Genomic DNA, 25,142 nt, shown 5'->3' on the forward strand with positions numbered 1-25,142 from the left:
CTCCCCAATGATGACAGGCACGTGGTCCCACGGAAATCAAGAATTCCCATGAAAACAGAAAACTATTACATACACGCCGTTGTTCCTGGATTACACTAAACGTAGTTTCTGACCTGACATTGAAACGGCTAACCATATTGTACTGCGCTTAAGTAAATTGTAAATATCAACTGTTAGAACACAAAGGTTTACATCATAAGTGAAATGTAGAATTAAATGCGTCGGTTCTTAATTGCATAAAGAGCACAATGGAAGTGGAATGATCATATAAAATTAATTGTTGGTAAGGCGGGTACCAGGTTGAGATTCATTGGGAGAGTCCTTAGAAAATATAGTCCATCAACAAAGGAGGTGGCTTGCAAAACACTCGTTCGACCTATACTTGAGTATTGCTCATCAGCGTGGGATTCGTACCAGATCGGATTGACGGAGGGGATAGAGAAGATCCAAAGGAGAGCGGCGCGTTTCCTCACAGGGTTATTTGGTAAGCGTGATAGCGTTACGGAGATGTTTAGCAAACTCAAGTGGCAGACTCTGCAAGAGAGGCGCTCTGCATTGCGGTGTAGCTTGCTGTCCAGGTTTCGAGAGGGTGCGTTTCTGGATGAGGTATCGAATATATTACTTCCCCCTACTTATACCTCACTAGGAGATCACGAATATAAAATTAGAGAGATTCAAGCGCGCACGGAGGCTTTCCGGCAGTCGTTCTTCCCGCGAACCATACGCGACTGAAACAGGAAAGGGAGGTAATGACAGTGGCACGTAAAGTGCCCTCCGCCACACACCGTTGGGTGGCTTGCGTAGTATAAATGTAGATGTAGATGTAAGCAAACCGTACGTATTTTATAGCGTATAATCCGAATATGCAATGAAAATGGGGAGTTTTCGTATCAAATTCAGAAGGCAGCAGGCTAAGGTAGAAGCAACGAAAGAGTACTTACAGCTTGTACAGAAACCAGACAGCCGTTGCAAGAGTGAAAGGGCATGAAAGGGAAGAAGTGGCTGAGAAAGGAGTGAGACAGGGTTGTATCCTACCCCCTATGTTTTCAATCTGTACGTTGGGGTAGCAGTAAAGGAAACCGAAGAAAAATTTGGATTAGAAAGTAAAGTTAGCGAAGAACAATGAAGGGAGGTAAAAATTGTAGAGTGACACCAAGGCTTGAATAGTTGTAGCCCAGACGGATGCCCGCTCCACTAATATTAACTTCTCAGCTAGAACATTTATTTCCTACGATGCGTCGCTTTCGGGGTATTTAGTTGTCTCAAGTTAACACTAACACCCTTATATTCTTCTATAGCTTTGCATTTGTCCTCTAGCAATTACTCTTATCCATTTTGCACATTCTGTGAAACTCATTTCTTAGATGTCTTTATTCCTTTTTCCCTGCTCCATTTGCTGTATTTTTATATTTTCCGTTTCATCAATTAAATTCAGTATCTCCTGCGATATTCAAGGATCTCTACAATATACTGTCTCTTTACGTGTTTCATCCTCTGCTGCCTTCATTATTTCATCTGTCAGAGCTACTCATTCATCTTCTACTGTATTTCTAACTCCTGTTTTAGTCAACCATTTGAAAATCCCAGCAATCTTTGTTCCTTTTTTTTCAGTTTACCGACGTTCAAAAATGGTTCAAATGGCTCTGAGCACTATGCGACTTAACTTCTGAGCTCATCAGTCGCCTAGAACTTAGAAATAATTAAACCTAACTAACCTAAGGACATCACACACATCCATGCCCGAGGCAGGATTTGAACCTGCGACCGTAGCGGTAGCTCGGCTCCAGACTGTAGCGCCTAGAACTGCACGGCCACTCCGGCCAGCAATTTACCGACGTCCCATCCCCCTTAGTTTACTGTCGTTTTGCAATATCTTCAGTTTCAAACTACAGCTCGTAGGCAACAAATTGTGATCAGAGTCCACATATGCCCCTGTAAATGTATTACAGTTTAAAATATGGCTCCGAAATAGATGTATATATAATCTATCTGAAACCTTCAGGTATCTCCAAGTCTCTTCTGCGTATATAACCTTCTTGCATGATTCTTAAACCAAACTTTACTGTTGATTAAAAATTATGTTCTGTGAAAAATTCTACCAGGCGGCTTCCTCTCTCATATTTCCCCCAGTCCATATTCACCTGTTAGTTTTCTTATTCTTCCTTTACCTATCATCGACTTCCAGTACCTCCTCACAATAAAATTTTCGTCTCCTTTAACTATATGAGTAATTTCCCTTGTCTCATCATACATTTCTTCAGTCTCTTCATCATCTGCGGAGCTAGCTGGTACGTAAACTTGTATTGCTGGTGTGTGATTCGTTTCAATTTCGGCTAAGATAATGTGTTCACTGTGCTGTTCATTGCAACTTACCCACATTCCTATTTTATTATTCACTATGTGACCTAGTTTTACATTACCTCTCTGTAATTTTGTATGTATAATATTGAACTCAACAGACCTGTTCCCGTGCCACCGAACTTCACAAATCCCAGTTACAGCGCTATTCAAAAAGAAGGAGCAATGTCAAACATTTATTGCTTCCAAACTGCAAAGTTAGAAGCACAATTCCAACGTTCTTGGAAAGAGAAAAGTTCACATTTTTATGCATTTAGAGTGAAAACCATGTGTTGCACTACAAAGATCAAAACTGTCGCTCATTTCCTGCCACATACGAAACAGCTGGTCTCTCGTTATCGAATGCACAGCTTCAGCAATGCGATGTGGCAGACTTTCAAGAGCGTCGGGTGTAAGGGGGATAGAAACGCGGTCTTTTACCTAACCCTAGAGATAAATGTTGCAAGATGTGAGGTCTGGAGACATGGGACGCCATCGGTGATGAAGGTAAACTTCTGATCCTCCTCTTCCAATACAACGTCCTGGAATGGTGTCATTCAGGTTATGTCAGACATGCACGTGCCTTTTTAAATTTTGTAATCTGTTTGCTCGATTAGGGGATGTAACAATCCACGATCCGACACATGAAAAGAAACACAGCCTGAGTCGTCCGTCACCACTCTGGAACCGAACGTTCAGCGTTGACGTATGCACTGCTGATAAAACTGTTTCAGCCTGGCTCAAGTGGTGAAATTGGCTGTGGCGGCGTGTAGCTTCTTGACGTACGGGCTCCTGCTGTACATAGTTGTGGACATCGCCTGGAAGCCGCTGGCTGCCCGCATACACCCGGTCTACCACAACGTTGGGGAGAGGATCTTCAGGGTGGTGCTGGTGCTTGGCTCAGGTGAGTGGTATCTCCTCAGCCCCGACATGATGTGCCAATGGTGGTTCAAAGACTAAGGGAGGACACTTTTTACCATTTGGCATGTATGCAAGTGCGAAATAAACTTTACCAACTGTCGTCCACAGGTAGTTCAAGGATGTTTATTGAATGCTCTGTCCTAACGAACCCCGTAAGAGGTATTTGGATGTTACCCCTGTCTGATCTCTAAAATGTAAGAAACCAAATAAGAAAAAGTGTGAACAGCTGTTGTGGATTACAGTGGGCATGGCAGTGGCAGTGCCGAACCTGAGCCCAGCAATCTCTCTGGTGGGTGCGGTCTGCTTCTCAACACTGGGTCTGCTCTACCCTGCGGTGATCGAGTCCGTGGTACTGTGGCAAGAGCCGGGGGCGCTCGGCTGGATGCGGTGGAAGCTGCTCAAGAATGCCTTGCTGGCCTCCTTGTCCATGCTGGCACTGGTCACTGGCTCCATATCCAGCATTGAGGACATCATCGAGAACTACGGCGTCCAGTAGTGTGGTCACCCTGAGCACGAGCTGCACCTGTCACTACGTGCCACTCCTGACGGTCTGGTCTGGACTCAACCTGCAACAGTGACTGTTGGACGTGTAGGGACAAAATTACCAGAGGTGACTGTCAGGAGCCTGCAGGTGGTGATGTTCTTCCAGTCAACACGTGACTCTATTGTGAACAATAGGCTTATGCAGTGCAGAGCAGCTCTATGTGTCAAACATGTACTCATGGAAGCGTACAGAGAGTCATAGCCTTTTGCATCATACAGAGTGTTCGGAATCTCCGGTACAAACTTCTAGGACAGTATTTTATCCATCTTCTTCAGCGACTGTAGTTGTATATATCGAAACAATCAGAAACCAGTTCAATAAAAGAAATTTAATTTCTTAACTGGTTTCATGCACCTAATGCCCATCTTCAGAAGGTTATAATTATCGGATTATTTACGAGTGTCTGGGACTTGTAGAAGGGAGTCAGTACAAAATATTCTGGATAAAAACCCATGTCCCGAAACCTACCGTTTCCATTCTATGACGGTTTCAGTTCAGACATTTAACATATCCAGTTCTGCTTGACAAATTGAATTAGGCGTGATGCAGTACAATTATTAGATGACAGTTCGAAAGGAAACATAACGAAACATCCGCTTATCACTTGAGCACGTTTGTTTGTGCTGACACTGAAACATTACGTGTTTACATTATTCCAAAACACGAAAAAACCCAGCATGCTATACGTACAGAACACTACTGTTGCATTACAAAAGCAGCTCGATGTGGCGACCACCAACGTTGTTACAAACATTGTACCTACGAAGCATGTTCTGACACGCACTCTCCGTCCCACCTGGTCTCTCTTCAGTTTTCAGCGCAGCTGTCAGAATTCGTGTGAGCAGACCTCACTTTGTCTCTACACGAATCTCGTAAGCTGTACTTTGAATACGACCCCAAAAGATGTTTCGTTATGTTTCTTTTAGAATTACTGCGTGACGTCCAATTCAATTGCTCAAGCAGAAGTGGGCAAATTAAACATCTGAACACAAACCGTCGTAGAACGACATCGGGACGTTTCCAGACGTCAGTTCCTATTAAAAATATTATGTACTCTTTCCCCTCTACAAGTTCTGGAAGTTTGTAATGGGAATTTCTGAACACCTGCATCTAGAGGAGTGCTACAGTTCGAAAGAGAATCATTCATTGATTAATGAACTATGTTTTCAATGAGATAGCTTCTTCCATAACAATATTTGTAAATTTCTTTCTAAAGAATGTATAAATTTACTTAAGCAGTATAAAGCATGGACCAGGAATGAGATTTTTGATCATTCATTGAAAAATCACATAGATCACACAATTTATTTCTTCAGAACCTTAGTATGCAATTTTCTGGTGAATATTACTCCTGTCTCCTCTCGCTGAAATGCAGTTATTGACATTATTTTCGTATGTTTTCACGCAAGCCTCCATTGTAAAATAAAATTTCTTCCTCAATGCTACATGTTCTTTTGATGTCACTACAAACATGGATTTTATTGATGCAATGTAAAGTATGTGAGAGAATTGTGATTTTTTGAAATTCATGTTTAGAAATCGAGCAATAAATAATGATTTCAATAAAAATGAATTTTTGATGTAACACGTTTTAAATCGCACTAGAAAGTATAAAATTCTTTCTCCTAGCGTCATTTACATTCCTAACCACTCACAGGTAGTTCTGGAAATCTGTGATTGGGAATTTTTAATAGCTATGAAGATATTTGTAGGGTTTAAAATGAAAAATATGGGACGGCATGCAACAGATAATAGTAAGAAGGTGAACTATTAATGCATCAATATGATCACCAAAAACACAAGTTTTCCATATAATCTGTGTGGGGTTAGGAATCTGTATGGGCTTAGAAGAAATTATTTTATACTTTTTAGTCCAATCTGAAAATGCAGTATATTAAAAATTCGATTTTATTTAAATAACCATTTTAAAAATCGTTACTATTATCGCTAGTTTATTAAACTGTACTGCTGATTAAATAACTTACCATTAACAGCACCTTGTTGTGAAGGTTTCATTTTCTGGTTTTTAGTCTTGTGAAAGTGAAATTTTTCAATCGAGTTCGTTGATCTTACAATAGAGACACGTAAATTTCAGGTTTATTTCAATTTCGCTTCACGTGACTAGACCAAAATATTACTTCGTCCTACGTATATCTCGCGAAAAGACCGTGAAGGTAAAAATTAGATTAATTTGATCTCACACAGAGGCTCAACACCAATGTATATTCCCGCTAATAATTCGCAAGTGATGCAGACAAGAAAACGAGCTAATATTCCATTGTCATACAATTCTGAGCTATGTGTAAAATTTCCAGTTTGTAGTTCGTCAGGAAGTTAATTTAAAAACAGGCAGAAAAGAAGGCGATCTAATAAAACTGTAGTACAAAATAATTTATTTACTTTAAAAATTTGTGATAATACTGGTCCTAAATCTTCTCTTATTGTGCCACGTTGTCATCTACACTAACAAAAAATTCTTAATGAGCCTTAGATGGTTCTTTTATGTCTGTCTAAACATATATATTGCATGGAAACTTATGTCAGGAACATGATTTCTCAACTTTGATTCATGAATGAAATATTACAAACATATAATTTATTACAATCAAAAAATTATAGCATTTGCAAAACCTTACTTTTGTGAAGTTTAATTCAGAAGTATGAATGAAACATATAAAGATCATCACAACGTCACGTCAGAGTTCTTGCACATCTCTTAATATAATTGACGTTTATGTCATTATAGAACGATTTTCTTACAAAATAATTTATGATAAAGCTATCAAATACAATTAATCTTTTAACAAGTTTCCTAATTGCATTAATTTTGCTGATAACATCTTTTGAGTAATTTACATAAGAATTTTTGAGTCATAAATACACTGTAGACTTCTGTACGATTGGTATTAGAGTGATAGCTGTGTTGAACCCAACATGGTCACTCAAACTAGTACGGTAGGCTAAGATGTCTGAAACACATATTGGGAAAATACATTAGTCTTAACACTATATTACAAAATAATATCGTTGGAAAATAAATAAAACACATCCTTTCCTGGCACAAGAAAATTTTTTGAAAAATACATGAAAGTCATTCAAAAATGCTGTAAGGAAGAGGCAGAATTTTAATATCCCACCTCTACTGGAAAGTTACAGTTTCTTAAGCGGAACCACGAAGTTAAAATGTATTTAATAGATGAGAGTTACACTAGACTGAATACTGATTTCTGAACACGAGCAATGGTAATGTAATGTACTTAACACCATAAATCGTCCAGTAATTTTAATCACTCCATATAACTGAAGAAGCACATGGGATAACAGATTACTGTTGAACACTATACGCCGCCTCACAGTGTCATGTGTAATAGTGTCTGTATGTAAGATAGTTAGTGGTTCTCAGAGAACATCGTATCACACTATGATCGAATCATGATGAACTATATTCACTCAAAAGCAATGAATGAGTCTTATATCGAGGTAGCTTAGGTAAACAACGGGACTGCTACATTCCATGGTTCATAGCTGATATATTGGTTTCAGAGATGTGTAAAAGATCACAGAGAATATTGCTTCACAGCACCGTCATAATCCAGTGAACAGTAGTGACATGTATACCTGCAATTTCAGGAAGCGTGTCATAATTGAGCTGGTCAGTCACACACTATTTTGTTGTATACACACGGTATGATCGAAGCTGCTACCCAAGGGAAACATCTTCATTCTGAAGAGTGTTCATTTAGAACTACTTTCAGTTATCAGTATGAAGCCACATAGTTATTATGTGTAGAGCAACATATCCTTTAAACGAATTCACCGGCTGGTTGACTTCAGTGTTTCTGAAGCTATCCCACAGTTGCTCCAGGTTTACGATTTGTGTTACATATGAGAAGCTTCAGTGACGTTTGGTAAACTAAACTAGGAGCTAGGGCTACTCGAGTAGGCCTAGGGCTTCTCGAAGTAGGTCTCGGCGACGTTAAGACTGCTCCTGTAGAACCTTGGGCTACATGGAGGACACCTCGAGGATGATGAGGATGCTGGTATAAGGTCAAACCCACTCAACATAAGATTTGGTAATGTATATAATGGTGAATTAGAGTTCTGTTCCTCACCATAGGAACAAATGATGATGGTGTATGACCCTTGGATACTCAAAGTAGGCCTTGATAGTGTTGAGGATCATATATGACCATTGGTTTTTCTGAGCAGGCCTTAATGATTCTGAGGACAGTGGTTCATAATCCTTGGCTAATCAGAGAAGGCGTCGCTGATGTCGAGGGTGCTGGTGTATGACCGTTACCTACTTAGACCACTCAGAGTAGACCTCAGTGATGTCGAGAATGTCAATGTGTGACCACTGGATATTCAGAATAGGCATCAGCTATTTCGAGGAGGATCATGTAATACTCTGAGTAGGCCTCAGTGATGTCGAGGATGCTAGTGTATGATCAAGGGCTACTCAGAGTAGGCCTTATTGATATCGAGGATGCTGGTGTATGACTTGGCTACTAAGAGTAGGCTTCTATGAATCAGAATATGCTGGTGTTTGAGCCTTGGCTACTCTGAGTAGGCGTCGATGATGCCCAGGACGCTGGTGTAGGACCCAGAGACGAGGGCTGCGAGTGCGAGCACGATGATGAGCGAGTCCTTAACGATAATCCGGCGGCTGGGCCAGCAGGTGGCCATCTCGATGGCGGCGGGACAAAGCAGACCCAGCGTCGAGAAGCACACGGCACCCACCAGCGACACCACAGGGTCGAGCTTCGGGACCGCCGTCGCCAGCGCCACTGCCAACAGACGAACAAAAGTCATCACACCAACACAGGGTATGACCACGATCACGTATTCTTTTTGGTGGCTAGTAGCTTTTCACTGGTTCCCCACATCAAAGATAAATGACAAAAATAACGATAAATCAGAACGTTGCAGTCAGGGAAAGGCACAGCGTGCGGATGTCTCACGTGGGACGAGTCACCAACGCTGATATAGAGCTGTACAGAGTTTGTGACGTCACTTCCTGTTATTTCACGTTGAGGCACCATTACCTCGCATGAAATACAAAATAAACTCTGTGCTGTATCGGAAAGGTGCTACGAAAGAATGAACCAAAAAGGAGCCAGAACGCTCTCTACACTGCAAGCACAACTTGCGAGACGCCATATTTCATTTGTCACTTACAGTTAGACTTCATTTGGTAAGTTTTATGTACTGAAGTGACAAACCTCAAGGGGTACGTCCTAATTTCGTGTCGGACATCCTCTGGCTCAGCTAGTGGAGCAAGTCGACGTGGTATGGACTCAACAAGTCGTTGGAAGAGCCCCACAGAAATACTGAGTCATGCTGCCTCTATAGCTGACCATTATTGCGAAGGTGTTGGCGGTGTAGGATTTTGTTCAAGAACTGACCTCTCGATTATGTCCTATAAACGTTCGATGGCATTCATGTCGGACGATCTGGATGGCCAAATTAATCGTGAACAGTTTTCGCAGTTGACATGGAGCACTGTCGTCCATAAAAATTCCATCGTTGTTTAAGAACATGAATCCTATGAATGGCTGCAAATGATCTCCAATTAATCGAGCGTAACCAACTGCAGTCAATGATCAGTTCAGTTGGGCCAGAGAGCCCAGTGTACTCCATGTATACACAGCCCACACTATTATAAAGCCACCATCAGCTTGCAAAGTGCCTTGATGGCAATTTGGATCCAGGGTTCCACGGGGTCTGCGCCACATTCGAACCCTACCATCATCTCTTACTAACTGAAATCGGGACTCATCTGACCAGGCCATGGTTTTCCCGTCGTCTAGGGACCAACCGATATGGTCACCAGCCAATGAGAGGTGCTGCAGGCAATGTCGGACTGCTAGCTAAAGCACTAACGTTGGTAACCTGCTGCCATAGTCCATAAATCCCAAACTGATTTCTGCAGTTATTTCAAGCAGTGTCGCTTGTCTCTGAGCGGTGAAAACACTACGGGAATTCCGTTGCTGTTGGTCGTTAAGTGAAGTCCATTGGCCATCCGTGATGAGAGGTAAAGTCTGAAATTCCGCTTCTACCGGAAATATGTGGCCACAGCATCGCATGGGGAGTCGAGTCATGGTATGCAGATATGCAGTGCACGGGAAATTGCCACAAGGCTGTGCATGCCTAGGAGGACGGTGTATAAAATCCTATGAAACGTCCTGCATTGATACCCATAAAAAATCACCCTCGCTGTTTCCTGCTGAGCTGCTAGCAAAACAGACATTCGCTCTGGAATTTCTTGCTCTCATGAAATCAATGAATGTCCATGGAACATTCCTCGGATAGTAGAAGCCCATTTCCATCTCCAATGACATGCCGATATGCAGAACTGCAACGGAACATCCACACTTCAGTCTGCAAAGGTTACTGTTTGTTCGGTTTGACGGCATAGTTTATCATACGGCCGTACTTTTCAAGGAGATGAGTCCTGTGGACTCAGTTATCTGTCCCGTCACTGGTAAACGCGATCAAACCAACGTCATTCCTATCCCTCAAATCGTGGTTGTGTGGGTAGGATCATTTTTATGTAAAATGGCGCACCTCCGCACATTGCACAGCCGGTCAAGCAGTTCCGCAGAGGTATTCCGCGGAAATGCTAGAATTATCAGCCGTCATTTCTCTACAGCCTGGCAGTCCTCATTACCTGCATAATCCGTGTGATTTTCGGCTCTGTGGTTATCTGAATGATGTTGTGTTCAGTGTTACAACTGCGAATGTAGCTGAAGAGACAAATTTCGCAACGCATTCTGAACGTGACCGCCAACGCGCTTTGATTTGTTGTTCTCTGTTTATCGATTTTAAATTGTGGAAGAAACAGCATAATGAACATGTCTTGCGCCAGTCTCGCGACATTTAGAAACCGATGTCATTTTGCTTTTTATGTGAGTTTTGGCGCCAATACAATTAAAAACCAATGTTACTTAGCTTTTTAAGCGGTTTTTGGCCTCAGGAAAATTAAAAATCGATTTTTTCCATCCAATATGGTACGACCTTGCTGTGGTGGATGTGCTTACCTAAATAACAGTGCCACCACTGTTGATTGCCGAATTTGTGCAGTCATGCACATTTCTGGAAATTTGTGGTAAGGTCTTATGGGACCAAGCTGCTGAGGTCATCGGTCCCTAAGCTTACGCACTACTTAATTTAACATAAAACGCTAAGGATGACACACACCCATACCCAAGGGAGGACTCGAACCTCTGATGGGGGGTAGCCAAACGCACCGTGACAAAGCGGTTTAGACCGCGCGGCTACCCAGCGCGGCTAGTAAGACGCTTACAGCGCCATGTATTGGTAATATTTTCGTCGAGTTCCATGACGTTTCCCTCTGCGTCGGTAATACGCTACTCAATTTTGACGTCATCCTCTTGCAACAGCGTTTTGAAACTGGATCTTCAATTACGGACACTGTACCCTGAGCAACTTTTAATATGTTTGGTCACCAGTTCAGTTCAAATTTGTGGCCTGTTGTAATTATTAATTTACATCCTGTAGGAGTAAACCATATAATTGGGCAATGTGGAAACTTGTAGACATATACGCTGAAACGCCAAAGAAACTGGAATAGGCACGAGTATTCAAATACACGGATATGTAAAAGGGCAGAATAAGGCGCTGCAGTCGGCAACAAGTGTATGACGCAGTTGTTAGACAGGTTATTGCTATTACAATGGCAGGTTATCAGGATTTAAGTGAGTTTCAACGTGGTGTTATAGGCGGCGCACGAGCGATGGGACACAGCATCTCCGAGGTAGCGGTGACGTGGGGATTTTCGCGTATGACCACTTCACGAGTGTGCCTTCAATATCAGAAATCCGGTAAGCATCAAATCTCCGATATCGTTGCGGCCAGAAACAGATTCTGCAAGAATGAGACCAAGGACGACTGAAGAGAATCTCCCGCAAACTGCTGCAGATTTCAGTGATGGACCATCAACAAGGGTCAGGGTGCGGACAATTCAACAAAATATCACCGATATGAGTTTTCGGAACCAAAAGCCCACTCGTTCACCCCTGATGACTGGTCGACACAAAGTCTTACGCCTCGCCTAGTCCCGTCAACACCGACATTGGACTGTTGATGACTCGAAATATTTTGTCTTGTCGGACGAGTCCAGTTTCAAATGGTATCAAGTGGATGGACGTGTACCAGTATTGAGACAACCTCATGAATCCAAGGACCCTGCCTGTCAGCAGGGGAACTCTTCAATCTGGTGGAGGCTCTGTAATGGTGTGGGGCGTGTGCACTTGGAGTGATACGGGACCCCTGATATGTCTACATATGACTGTGATAGGTGACACGTACTTGAGCATCCTGCTTGATCACCTGCATCCATTCATATCCACTGTGCATTCCGACAGATTTGGGCAATTCCAGCAGGACAATGCAGCATCCCACATGTCCAGAATGCTGCAGAGTGGCTCCAGGAACACTCTTCTGAGTTTAAACACTTCCGCTGCCAGCAGACACCACAGACATGAACATTATGGAACATATCTGGGACGCTTTTCAACGCTCTGTTCAGAAGAGATTTCCACCCCCTCGTACTCTTACGGATTTATGGACAGCCCAGCAGGGTTGATGGTGTCGGTTCCCTCCAGCACTAATTCAGACATTAGTCGAGTCCGTGCCACGTCGTGATGCGGCACGTGTGCGCGTTGGCGGGGGCTCTACACGATATTAGGCAGGTGTACCAGTTTCTTTGGCTCTTCGGTGTATTTACTGATTTGACGGGTGGGTGGGGGGGGGGGGGGGTGGTAAGGGGCAGGGACTAATCAATGAATTGCCAATCCAAACAAATACTTTATTTCTTCAGATAAGAGCTCATTTCGTTGGGCTTCTTTCTAGGCATGTGACAGGTATGCCAGCCAGAATACTGGTGCACGCCTGGTTGTAGTACGCTGCTCGCTCACCTGTGCCCAGCACTCCGACCACCCGCATGCCGTACTCCAGGAGGTCGAGGCGCTTCTCCGGCACGCGGTCCCGCACCATCTGCAGCACGATTCCCACGGCCACGTGGTACTGCAGCGGGTACGTGAACAGCACCGCCAGTCCTATCTTGATCTTCACCGCTTGCGCCAGTCTGCAAAACAACGGAAATATCACTACAGCCAGGAATGCTGCGACCAACCGAGATGGAAATACCTGTTCTGTGTAAGTTCTCATTAGACACACATAGCTCAACTGCAAGTACGAGGAGAGGCAATACTCACCTCATGCATAGGGACAGAAATATAAGTTTGAAAGATCACTGCATAGAAAAATTTTCATTAGTGGTTATTAAATTGTAATGTGAGATGCTCACTGCCTAACTGTTACATGTATTTAGACGCTAGGGGCGATGTCAGTGCCATCTACCGGCCACTGCTTGTAAGCATCACAAATTCTGAAGTTGTAAATTGTGTCTGTAGGTGCTTGAAACTGAAGGGCTACACATTTCAGTTTGGAAGAAGCTGTTTGGTGCTGCACACTGCACTACAACACAGTTATAATACTCAGACTGTTACGGTTCGAATAGGGATTCAGTCATAACTTGTAAGATCAGTGGCACATAGGCAAGAACAATAACAGTCAATGTTAGGAAGTCAACAGCTGTTTAGCCGGCCACTGTGGCCTAGCGGATCTAGGCGCTACAGTCTGGAACCGCGCGACCGCTACGGTCGCAGGTTCGAATCCTGCCTCGGGCAGGGATGTGTGTGATGTCCTTAGGTTAGTTAGGTTTAAGTAGTTCTAAGTTCTAGGGGACTGCTGATCTGAGAAGTTAAGTCCCATAGTGCTCAGAGCCATTTGTACCATTTTTTTCAACAGCTGTTCACCTCAGATATTTCCAGAACGATATAAGATACCTGAATTCTGTTTCCATCCAGATGAATTGTGAGAAGGTCCTCACTTAAAGAGGCATACTCTTTTATGATAGCTATATTAATTTCAAAAATATGTTTTTCCAACTTGCCTATTAGAATATAAAATTTGAAAATTTGTGGTAAGACCTTATGGTACCGAACTGCTGAGGTCATCGGATCGTAATCTTACACACTACTTAATCGAATACACAGAGTTACGCTAAGTACAACACACACACCCACGCCCGAGGGAGGACTCGAACCTCCGACGGGGGCAGCCGAGCGAACCGTGACAAGACGCCTGAGACCGAGCGGCTACACCGCGGGGCTTAAAATAGAATTATACTAATTTCTGCTGCTAGTACAGTAGTTTTAAAAGAGATGAATCCAACGACATTTTACTCTTAAAAATGCAATGACTAATTTAAGAGAAGTGCAGTATTTCAAACCTACAATGTGTTTGTTTTGACCATGAAGCCGATAGCTGCCTTATGCGGAAGTTTTCGTTTTCGTACCCAAGTAAGGAAATACGTCACGTGGGACAAGGAGGAAACGGTACTGCACCGCCAGGATATCGGTATGAAAGGTGCGCAGAGGAAATATAGCAGTCTTTATGTGTAGGTCGTTCACGTGTTCGAGTGCCGATACTACGAAATAATTAATGTTCGTCAAGAATTAACAGAGATTCCAGATATGTTATTTCTTCGCGGATAATCGAGAAGTAACGCGAAGAGGATTTTTCACGCAAAAGTATCCAGGTAGACGGTGTCCAATTAGACTGACGATTCAGCGAATGTGCAAGAAATAGTTACTGGACGAGTCCTGGAATACTACACACAGGACGAGGAGCAAGTCTAGAACGAGTGGAGTGAACGAAATAGATGTTCTAGCGGCTGTTTTTAAAAGAAACCGCGTGCACGAAAGAAATTGTGAGTGTCTCTAGAGTACGTAAACCCAGAATACGTATTTTAGCTTCCATCTGTACCACTTGTCACTTCATCAGCAGATCAACAGCGGGATTTTACGAGACGCTTGGAATTCAGTCGCTCGATCCTGATAAAACATTATGACAGTAAGTTTTTTCGTCAAGTAATTCTCGTTAACGATGAGGCCACCTTTTCATATCATGCAGCGCCGTTGACAATCGGCAGAGAGCCAACACGGCCGACCCTACGCAGTATTCTCGCCGGGAAGCGATACATGAGCGCCGAGAAGGTTCTGGATGCGTGGGCGGAGGAATATTGTCTCAAATTCTCCAACTTACGATGTAGACAACTTGCGAGAACGACTCTGCACTGGAAGTATGGGACCGACAATTTTCCGGATAAGAGAGAGATGCAAAGCAATTTGAAGCACTTTCAGATCTAACGAGCGTTCTTTTTGTAATTGAAGAGCAGGACCAGAGGCATGATAAAGGAATTAATTTTATACCACACCAAAGGTGCCCATAGAAAAAGATCTAGTACAAATAATAGTTACACCTTACTGGAACGAGATTATAAGTAGTGGTGCCATTAGTTTCCGGGGAGAAGGCACCCCCCCCCCCCCCTTTGTGTGCAAGGCCTTTTGACACTGCTGGCGTCGAAATTTTACTTGCCAAACTTATCAGCCTCCATTTCTCGCCAACTGCACTGCAATGGTTTCGCTCGTACCTGATGTCTTGCCAGCAATGCTTCACGTCTAGCGTCATAAAATGACAATGGAGGCAGATGGTATCAGCTATCCTCCTGGGCTCGTTATTAGCTCCTATACTTGTTTCAGTATATGACAACGATGAGTTATCAGTTTTGTCCTACTGCAAATACCACACGTACACTGATGACCTCCAGTCTTATCTAAGCGCAAAACCAACAAAACGGTTATCGCGAATCTCAACACCGACCTGTGTGCACTGTCGAAACGGGCACAGGACGGGTGGTTACAGCTCAACCCATCTAAAACGTAATCGATATTACTTGGCCACTCTACGCTTATTAGAACGAAATGTCGGAAATCTGTGCCGCCTTTAATGCTGAGTGGAACAAATATCGAGATTTCTTCTTCAGCAAAAAGTCTAGGAGTAATAAAAGATGAAAATTTAAATTGGACCGAGAACTAAGCTGTAGTGCTGCAAGAGGGTATCAGCATCTATCCATGATCTACAAAAATAAAAAAATCTCTTCCCTCTTGACCTGAAAAAGAAACTTGTACAAATACTTATACTTCCAACTATTGACTACAGGAATGGTTTCTTCCAAGGCCTTCGTCAGCAAAGCTCACGTCACCTGGAAATGGCAATGGAAGCCTGTGTTACTTAAATCTGTAATGTTTGGCTCTCGGATCACATGTTACCATCTTATGAACAGCAATCGTGGCTGCGTGCTGGAAAGCGCAAAGGTTTCCATACCCTCCGCCTTCTCTACTGTCTCATCAACATAAACAGTCCCCCACATCTGTCCTCGGTCTTAACGCTCTTGTGTGAAGAACACGGCAGAAGTTGACGGACCCATCAGAGCAAGATACTCTCTGACACACTGCGTCGTTCAACAACTTTCGTGAAGTCCTTCTCATCAGCAGGAACCTAGCTCTGGAATAACATTTGAAGCTTCAGAAGATAGTTAGTAAAATATCTACTAATGCAACACTAAGTATCATCGCTGTTCCTGTAAGCATTTGTTACCCCTGTAAATACTTTCTCATCAGAACACATACATTTTGTACATCTATAAATTCTTTTTCTATCTGTCACTATCATTATGATTATTATTGACTTTATTATTATCGTTATTAGTGGGAGCAGCAGCAGCAGCAAACGCAGTATAAGGACTGCCCGTATTAATTTTATCAGTTCGCAGCAGGTTTTATATACTCATATCGTCACTATAGACACTTAAATCGTTTTAATGCTATATGAATTTGGATACCGTAGAAATGTTGGAATACCTAAGGCAATACTGACCCTACGGCTCATCTTAGAAAATAGATTACGGAAAGTCAAACCTACGTTTCTAGCATTTGTTGACTTAGAGAAAGCTCTTGACGACGTTGACTGGAATACTCTCTTTCAAATTCCGAAGGTGTTAGGGGTAAAATACAGGGAGCGAAAGGCTATTAATTTGTACAGAAACCTGATGGCAGTTATAAGAGTTGAGGTGCATGAAAGGGAAGCAGTGGTTGGGAAGGGAGTGAGACAGGGTTTTAGCCTATTCCCGATGTAATTCAATCTGTATATTGAGCAAGCAGTAAAGGAAACAAAATAAAAATTCGGAGTAGGTATTAAAACCATGTAGAAGAAATAAAAACTTTGAGGTTCACCGGTGACATTGTAATTGTGTCAGAGACAGCAAAGGACCTGATAGAGTAGCTGAACGGAATGGACAGTGTCTTGAAAGAAGGATATAAGATGAACATCAACAAAAGCAAAACGAGGATAATGGAATGTAGTCGCATTAAATCGGGCGATGCTGCGGGAATTAGATTAGGAAATGAGACGCTTAAAGCAGTAAATGAGTTTTACTATATGGGGAGCAAAACAACTGATGATGGTTGAAGTAGAGAGGATATAAAATGTAGACTGGCAATGGTAAGGAAAGCGTTTCTGAAGAAGAGAAATTTGTTAACATCGAGTGTAGATTTAAGTGTCAGGAAGTCGTTTCTGAAAATATTTGTATGGAGTGTAGCCATGTATGGAAGTGAAACGTGGACGATTAGTAGTTTAAACAAGAAGAGAATAGCAGCTTTCGAAATCTGGTGCTACAGAAGAATGCAGAAGATTAGATCGGTAGATGGTTCAAATGGTTCAAATGGCTCTGAGCACTATGGGACTTAACATCTGAAGTCAACCGTGCCCTAGAACGTCGAACTACTTAAACCTAACTAACCTAAGGACATCACACACATCTTTGTCCGAGGCAGGATTCGAACCTGCCACCGTAGCAGTCGCGTGGTACCGAACTGAAGCGAATTGAACCGCTCGGCCACCGCGGCCGTCAGATGGATAGATCACATAACTAATGAGGAGGTATTGAATAGAACTGGAGAGAAGAGAAATTTGTGGCACAACTTGACTAGAAGAAGGAATCGGTTGGTATGGCATATTCTGAGGCATCAAGGGACCACCAGTTTAGTATTGGAGGGCAGCAGTCCAGAATGTTCTTCAAACCAATCTCGAACAACTGTGACCTGGTCATAATTCCATAGTTGTTTGGGAACATGAAGTCCATGAATGCCTGCAAATTGTCTCCAAATAACCGAACATAACCATTCCCTGCCAATGATCGTAGATTCAGTTGGAGAAGAGGACCCAGTCCATTCCATGTAAACAGAGCCCACACCATAATGGAGGCAACAACAGCTTGCACAGTGCCTTGTCGCCAACTTTCGACCTTAGATTCGTGGGACCTGTGCTGCACTCAACCCTACCGTCAGCTCTTTCCAACTGAAATAGGGACTCGTCCGACCAGGCCACGGTTTTCCAGTACTGTAGCGTCCAACCGACATTGTCACGAGCCTAGAAGAGGCGCTGAAGGCGATGTCGTCCTGTTAATAAAGGCACTAGCGTCGACCTTCTCCTGTCGTAGCCCATTAACGCGAAATGTCGCTGCACTGTCCTAACGGATACGTTCGTCGTACGTCCACATTGATTTCTGTGGTTACGTCACGAAATGTTGCTTGTCTGTTATCATTGACAACGCTACGCAAACCTCGCTGCTCTCGGCCGTTAAGTGAAAGCCTCGGCCACCGTGTTGTCAGTGGTGACAGGTAGTGACTGAAATTCGATATTCTCACCATACTCTTGACAGTGTGGACGTCGGAGTATTGAATTCACAAACGATTTTCGAAACGGAATGTCCCACGCATCTAGTTCCAAATACCATTCCGCGTTCAAAGTTCGGCATATCTTCTTGTGCGGCCATAATCACGGCGGATATTTTTTCACATGAATCACCTGAGTACAAATGACAGCTCCGCCAACGCACTGCCCTTTCATACCTTGTGTACGGGATACTACAGTGATCTGTATACGTGCATATCACTAGCCCATGTATTTCGTCGCTTCAGTGTATGTATTCTTTTAAAAAGCTATCCTGCTACAGAGTAAAGGAGTTTCTGTCAGAAGATAAATTTGTTCTGATGGTTCCATCGATGGAAATATGTCCCTGACTAAAGCAATTATACTAAAGCAGCTGTTTTTTCCCGTCTGTGTTACTGAGAGAGCGCATCGCTGATCGTACTTTTAGAAAACTACAAACAGGTAGTTCTTGCTGGATCCTAGACCTCCAGTGAGCGGGGTAAGACGCAATGCTAAGGTAAGTGCGATTAATTGCAGGTTTGTTAGGATGCTATCTGGTCTCCATCGAAAGTGTGCATATTGGTGTTTCTGTCACTCAACATGTTTCACAGAACTGAACACGCCGTAGAATAAAGGGATCCCCGACAAGGGCAGTAACTGGGTAATCTTGCATCCTCTTTCAACATGAGGTTGCCGGCCGCGGTGGCCGGGCGGTTCTAGGCGCTCAGTCCGGAGCCGCGCTGCTGCTACGGTCGCAGGTTCGAATCCTGCCTCGGGCATGGGTGTGTGTGATGTCCTTAGGTTAGTTAGGTTTAAGTAGTTCTAAGTTCGAGGGGACTATTGACCAGAGCAGTTGAGTTCCATAGTGCTCAGAGTCAACATGAGGTTGATTAGGCTGGCCGCAGCAATTTGTTTTGTGCATCCCGCAGTGTTATACTTCTCTTTCATAAACCATGCACGGGATTTAAAAAAAGAAAAAAAGGAACAGTACCTTTCTGTAGGTAATTTAATGTAGTGTAGTTTTCGAGTTATTCAAGAAAGACGTACGAAAGAGATCTTCAAACGCATCACTTTTCCAAAAAAATTGGTTCAAATGGCTCTGAGCACTATGGGACTTAGCATCTGAGGTCATCAGTCCCCTAGAACTTAGAACTACTTAAACATAACTAACTTGCCCGAGGCAGAATTCGAACCTGCGACCGTAGCAGCAGCGCGGTTCCGGACTGAAGCTCCTAGAACCGCCACAACGGCCGGCTCAGTTTTCCCACATTCAGCCCCCACTGATCAGCATTCGTAGCACAGCTGTACAAAAATTTTGTGACTGCACGAATTATTTTCCACATTCGACTTTTTATTGTCTTCATTGACCGGCTTAGTCAAGAACTTAAAAATTGTAAAACTGATGTTTGAGTAAATTTTACCCATCAATTTTGTGAATTTTAACACCATAAAATAAGCAAGTACAACGTTATACTAGTGAGGTCTTCTGACTGCGAAACTACTGTGCTTGTAAGGGTTAACTATGAATCGAATTGCCAACGTTTCAGCGTGCTCGTTTCAGTACCCTCACGAGCACGTTTAAATTTAGAATGTTAACGAAATAGCCGACTACGCTGGTGCTGTAATCGCCCAATCAGTAGAGAAAGGAAAAGGTTGAATGTGGGAAATAATTCGAGCATTAGTATGTTTTTGTACAGTAGCAAGAAGGAGTGCCCCACTGGGTGCTGATTGTAGCAGTGTGCATGCGTTTCAAGACCACTTTTCTACGTCTTTCTTGAGTAATTTGAAAACCACGGCCTCCAGCAAAAATGTACCCAAATACAAAATATAATTACATTAAATTTCCCACAAAACGGTCCTGTTCACTTTTTTGTATACGACTAATAGTTTACGAGTGCTTTATGAAGGCCATATATACACTGAAGACACAAAGGAACTGGTACACCTCCCTAATATCGTGTAGGGCCCCCGCTAGCACGTAGAAGTGCCGCAACACGAAATAGTGTCTGGAAGGCATCCCACATATGCTTCATACTGTTCATGTCTGGGGAGTCTGATGGCCAGTGGAAGTGTTTAAACTCAGACTAGTGTCCCTGGAACCACTCCGTAGCAACTCTGGCGTGTGGGGTGTTGCATTACCCTGTTGCAATGTCCGTCGGAACGCACAATGGATATGAATGGATGCAGATGATCAGACAAGATGCTTACGTACGAGTCACTTGTCAGAGTCGTATCTAGACGTGTGAGGGGTCCCATATCACTCCAATTGGACATGCGACACACACCATTACAGAGCCCCCACCAGCTTGAACAATCCCCTGCTGACGTGCATGGTCCACGGATTCCTATTCTAAATAATCTTCCCCGAAAGGAACATCATGTTCCCCCTAGGGTTCCTATTTGAGTTCGCGAAGCAAGTTCGTAGCACTTGCATGTTGCTTGGACCTACCAGTAACAAAACTAGCAGCCCCCCTCCGAACTGCTTCGATGTCTTCCTTTAATGCTACCTGCTACGGATTCTAAACTTCGAGCAATATTCAAGAATAGGCCGTACAAGCGTCCTATATGCGGTCCTCTTTAGAGACGAACCACACTTTCCTAGAATTTTCCCAGTAAACCGAAGTCGACTATTCGTCTTCCCTACCACAGTCCTCACATGCTGTTTCCATTTCACATCGCTTTGCAACGTTATACTCAGATATTTAAACGACGTGGCTGTGTCAAGCAGGACACTGCTAACTCTGCATCTGAACATTACTTGTTTTTTTTTTTTTAGTCATCTGCGGCAACTTACATTTTTTCTTTTACATTTATAACTAGCTCTCATTCACCACAACAACTAGAAATTTTGTCTAAGTGATGTTCTGTCTCCTACAGTCACTGATCTTCGACACCTTGGCGTATGCCACAGTATCATCAGCAAACAAACGCAGATTGCGGCCCACCCCGTCCGCCATATCATCTATATATACAGAAAATAGCAACGGTCCTCTGATGAACACTCGCCATAGAGGATAACATACTAGGTTTTATTATTTAAGAAGTTTTCGAACTATTCACGTATCTGGGAACGTATTCCCTTCGCTTGTACCTTCGTTAATAGTCTGCAGTGCGGTGTCAAGTTAAATGCTTTTCGGAAATATAGGAATATAGAACTGTCTGTTGCCCTTCATCCATAGTTCGCAGTACATTGTGTGAGAAAAGGACAAACTGCGTTTCACGCGAGTGATACTTTATAAAATCGGGCTGATTCGTGTGCATAAGCTTTTCCGTCTCGAGGAAATTTTTTATGTTCGAACTGAGAATATGTTCAAGACTTCTGCAGCAATGCCATGTTAAGGACATTGGTCTGTAATTTTGCGGGTCCGTTCTTTAGCCATTCTTATGCACAGGAGTCACCAGCGCATTTTCACAGTCTCTTACGACTTTGCGCTCGATGACAGTTTCCGACCGCAGCGCTGTATTCTGCCTGTTTACATATATCGCTGTATTTGAATACGTAGTTTCTTTGGCACTTCACTGTAACGTTGCTGGTTGCATAAAACTACATCGATAGGGGCAGCTGAATCAGCCTGTGTAAGCGCGAACCAACAACAAATACGAAACTGCTCGGTATAGCGAACAATGTCATAACTGCCACGTATTTTAGTGTGGCGCCCCTACTGCACAGGAATAGATTGCACTATGACGTCGTGGTACAGCTGAGAACAGAGATGGAAGACTACCGACCCCTCGTCGACGGGCAGGTTGAGGGTGATGCTGCCCGCGGTGTTCTCCCCATAGGTGACGTAGCCGAAGAAGCCGATGAGGGCGTACAGCGAGACGACGACCGCCATGGCGATGTTGAGAACGCCTCCCAATCCCAGGAAGTGCTGCGGATGCCTCATCTCGTTCTCCACCGGCATCACCTGCAAAGACATCATCACACAATCAGTGTGTTTCAGAACTGCTGTGGTTGCTGCAGCCTGCGGAATGTTACGCACCTCATGTCTCTGTTACGACCGGCTCCACAGAGACTAGGTAATTATTTAACTCATCTTCCCTACATCAAATGCACGATTTACACGGAAATGACATGCCGTGTATCACATTACAGGCTAAAAGTACAGGATACCTCAGGCGTGTTTGGAAGCAACCATTTAGCGAGTACTAAATAACTCTATGGTACAAATAAAATGCAAATAAATATATTACTCTTCAAAAATATTCACATTATAAATGAAATATATATGAATTTTGTGGTGTCACCGCCAGACACCACACTTGTGGTAGCTTTAAATCGGCCGCGGTCCATTAGTACATGTCGGACGCGCGTGTCGCCACTTTCAGTGATAGCAGACCGAGCGCCACCACACGGCAGGTCTAGAGAGACGTACTAGCACTCGCCCAGTTGTACGGACGACGTAGCTAGCGATGCACACTGTCGACGCCTCGCTCATTTGCAGAGCAGATAGTTAGAATAGCCTTCAGCTAAGTCAATGGCTACGACCTAGCAAGGCACCATTAGTAACATTGCATGTATCTATGGAGTCTCACTTATATCGTCAATAGCGATGCACCAAGGATGGATTAAAGTTAAGTATTCCAGAAGCTACGTACTTTTCTTTATAGCATTCCATACGTATCCTGTTACAGACCAATCTCTTGCCTGCGTGAGCTAAAAGCGTGCCTTCCGGCTACTTCCGTGGCGTGGCTGTCTTGCTACGCCACAACAGTTGGCGACGAGCCAATAGAGTTTGTATTAATTTGCTTGTGTCATGGCTTCGCCGCAATCTCCAGATGTACTTTCCGAATTTTATCGCTTGCAGAATCAGCAGACGCAGGCGTTATTGGATGCCCTTGGACAGCTCGTCCGGGGTCAACGTGCAATGCAAAACGATGCGGCAGCCGCCGCTCCACTGCTACTGCAGCCACAACATGCAGTTGCACCCCCATTCCGTAATTTTCAAGCGGACGTGGAAACATGGACGGAGTGGTCACGCCAATTTGGATTCCATCTCGCCGCCTACAGAAATCAAGGTACCGAGCAGCAGCCTTTTTTATTGGCCTGTGTAGGTGTGTCCACCTACCATGTGATAGTGAAATTGTTTCCCCGACGCGACGTAGCAACTCTGTCCTACGAAGAAATTTTGTCTGCTTTAGATGCCTCTTTCAAGGAAACAGTTAATGTAGTTGCAAAAAGGTATACGCTCTTTCGTACAAAACGTACGGCCGGTCAAACTAATCGGGAGTGGGTTGCAACTTTGCAAGGCCTTACAAGGGATTGTGCTTTCGAGTGTGAATGTGGACTCCCTTTTTCAGATACAATGGTACGTGATGCAATTGCACAGAACGTTTCTGATGTTCGTATACGGGAACAGATTTTGAAACTAGTTAATCCCTCCCTTCAACAAGTGACAGACATATTAGATAGGCAAGACACACTTGACTTTGCACAGGAATCATTTGAAACTTCGCTAGCCGTGTGTCACATTAACCGGCCCGCCGGGCGCACTGCACGGAACGATAAACAGCCCTCGCGATCGTCCGCGCAGCTGCCACCTATCTCTCCACGTGTGCCGTGTAAGCGAGCAAATGCAGTGAAATCAAGCCCGCAGTGTGCGACTAGACATTCGCGTGAACATTGCCCGTCACGCCAAGCTATTTGCTTTTACTGTCATAAGAAAGGACATGTTCAAAGTGTTTGCCAGAAAAAGCTCAGATCAGGCAATCACAACCATTCCAGGCCCTTTGCTTCGCGCCGGAATCGAACCATGGACAATCAGGCTCGTGAACCTTCGCCCATGGACATTCATGTAGTTAATTCCCCTCCGCCCAGTGCCACTTTCTCTAACAGTGACTGTGTTCGTCCCACAAAACGTGTGCGTCGCCGTCGACGGAAATCCCGTCAGGTCGCAAGTGCTTCTGTACCTGTATCAGTTCAAATTGCACGAGAAAGTCGCTCTTGTCGTCAGCAGGACAATAAACTTTTTGTAGACTTGGACTTTGAAGGCAAAGTGATCCCATTCCAGCTCGATACCAGAGCTGCAGTTTCGTTGATCAATCACGACACGTACAAACAACTGGGCAAACCTTCGTTGCGTGCCGCAAATGTTCAGCTCACTAGTTATTCAGGACAGCCTATCCCTGTGTTAGGACAGTGCAGCCTTCTTGCAACATACAAGGGACAAACAAAACTTGTGTCATTTTACGTTCTTCGTTCTTCTACTGCAGTGAACTTGTTTGGTTTAGATTTATTTCAATTGTTTAACATGTCTATAGTCAATCAGGTACTATCAGTGAACGAGACTGTGCCTTCAGCCAGTGTTTCTCGTCTATGTGAAGAATTTGCAGACATTTTTGCGCCGGGCCTTGGTTGCGCTAAGAACTATGAAGCACATTTGGAACTGAAAGTCAACGCGCAACCGAAATTTTTCAGAGCGCGCAATATTCCCCACGCATTGCGTGATGAGGTCGCAAGAACATTACACGATTTAGAATCACAAGGTGTAATTGAACGTGTGCAGGCTTCTTTCTGGGCCTCACCCTTAGTAATTTTGCCAAAACCTTCCGGAAAACTGAGACTTTGTATGGACTTCAAGGCCACTGTGAATCCACAACTAGTCATTGCAACTTATCCTTTACCCCGCCCGGAAGATCTTTTTGACAAACTGTGCCCGGGTAATTATTTTTCAAAGTTGGACCTTGCAGATGCATACTT

General features: G+C 43.7%; 2 protein-coding genes across 2 annotated transcripts in view; one reads left to right on the forward strand and one right to left on the reverse strand.

The window, feature by feature from the left end:
- LOC124789593 (proton-coupled amino acid transporter-like protein CG1139) overlaps positions 1-5,303 on the forward strand; it is a 122,916-nt gene extending 117,613 nt beyond the window's left edge. Inside the window, exons 9-10 of the mRNA XM_047257004.1 lie at positions 3,072-3,241; positions 3,501-5,303. Of these exons, the coding sequence (XP_047112960.1) occupies positions 3,072-3,241; positions 3,501-3,754 (424 nt within the window). The 3' untranslated portion in view covers positions 3,755-5,303. The remainder of the gene's footprint in view (positions 1-3,071; positions 3,242-3,500) is intronic.
- A 3,056-nt stretch (positions 5,304-8,359) lies between these two features.
- Positions 8,360-25,142, reverse strand: part of LOC124789108 (proton-coupled amino acid transporter-like protein pathetic) — a 109,437-nt gene continuing 92,654 nt past the window's right edge. Inside the window, exons 7-9 of the mRNA XM_047256396.1 lie at positions 22,172-22,350; positions 12,742-12,911; positions 8,360-8,589 (exon numbers count right to left, since the gene is read on the reverse strand). Of these exons, the coding sequence (XP_047112352.1) occupies positions 8,360-8,589; positions 12,742-12,911; positions 22,172-22,350 (579 nt within the window). The remainder of the gene's footprint in view (positions 8,590-12,741; positions 12,912-22,171; positions 22,351-25,142) is intronic.

Source organism: Schistocerca piceifrons, chromosome 3 (assembly GCF_021461385.2).
Source record: "Schistocerca piceifrons isolate TAMUIC-IGC-003096 chromosome 3, iqSchPice1.1, whole genome shotgun sequence".
NCBI lineage: Eukaryota > Metazoa > Arthropoda > Insecta > Orthoptera > Acrididae > Schistocerca > Schistocerca piceifrons.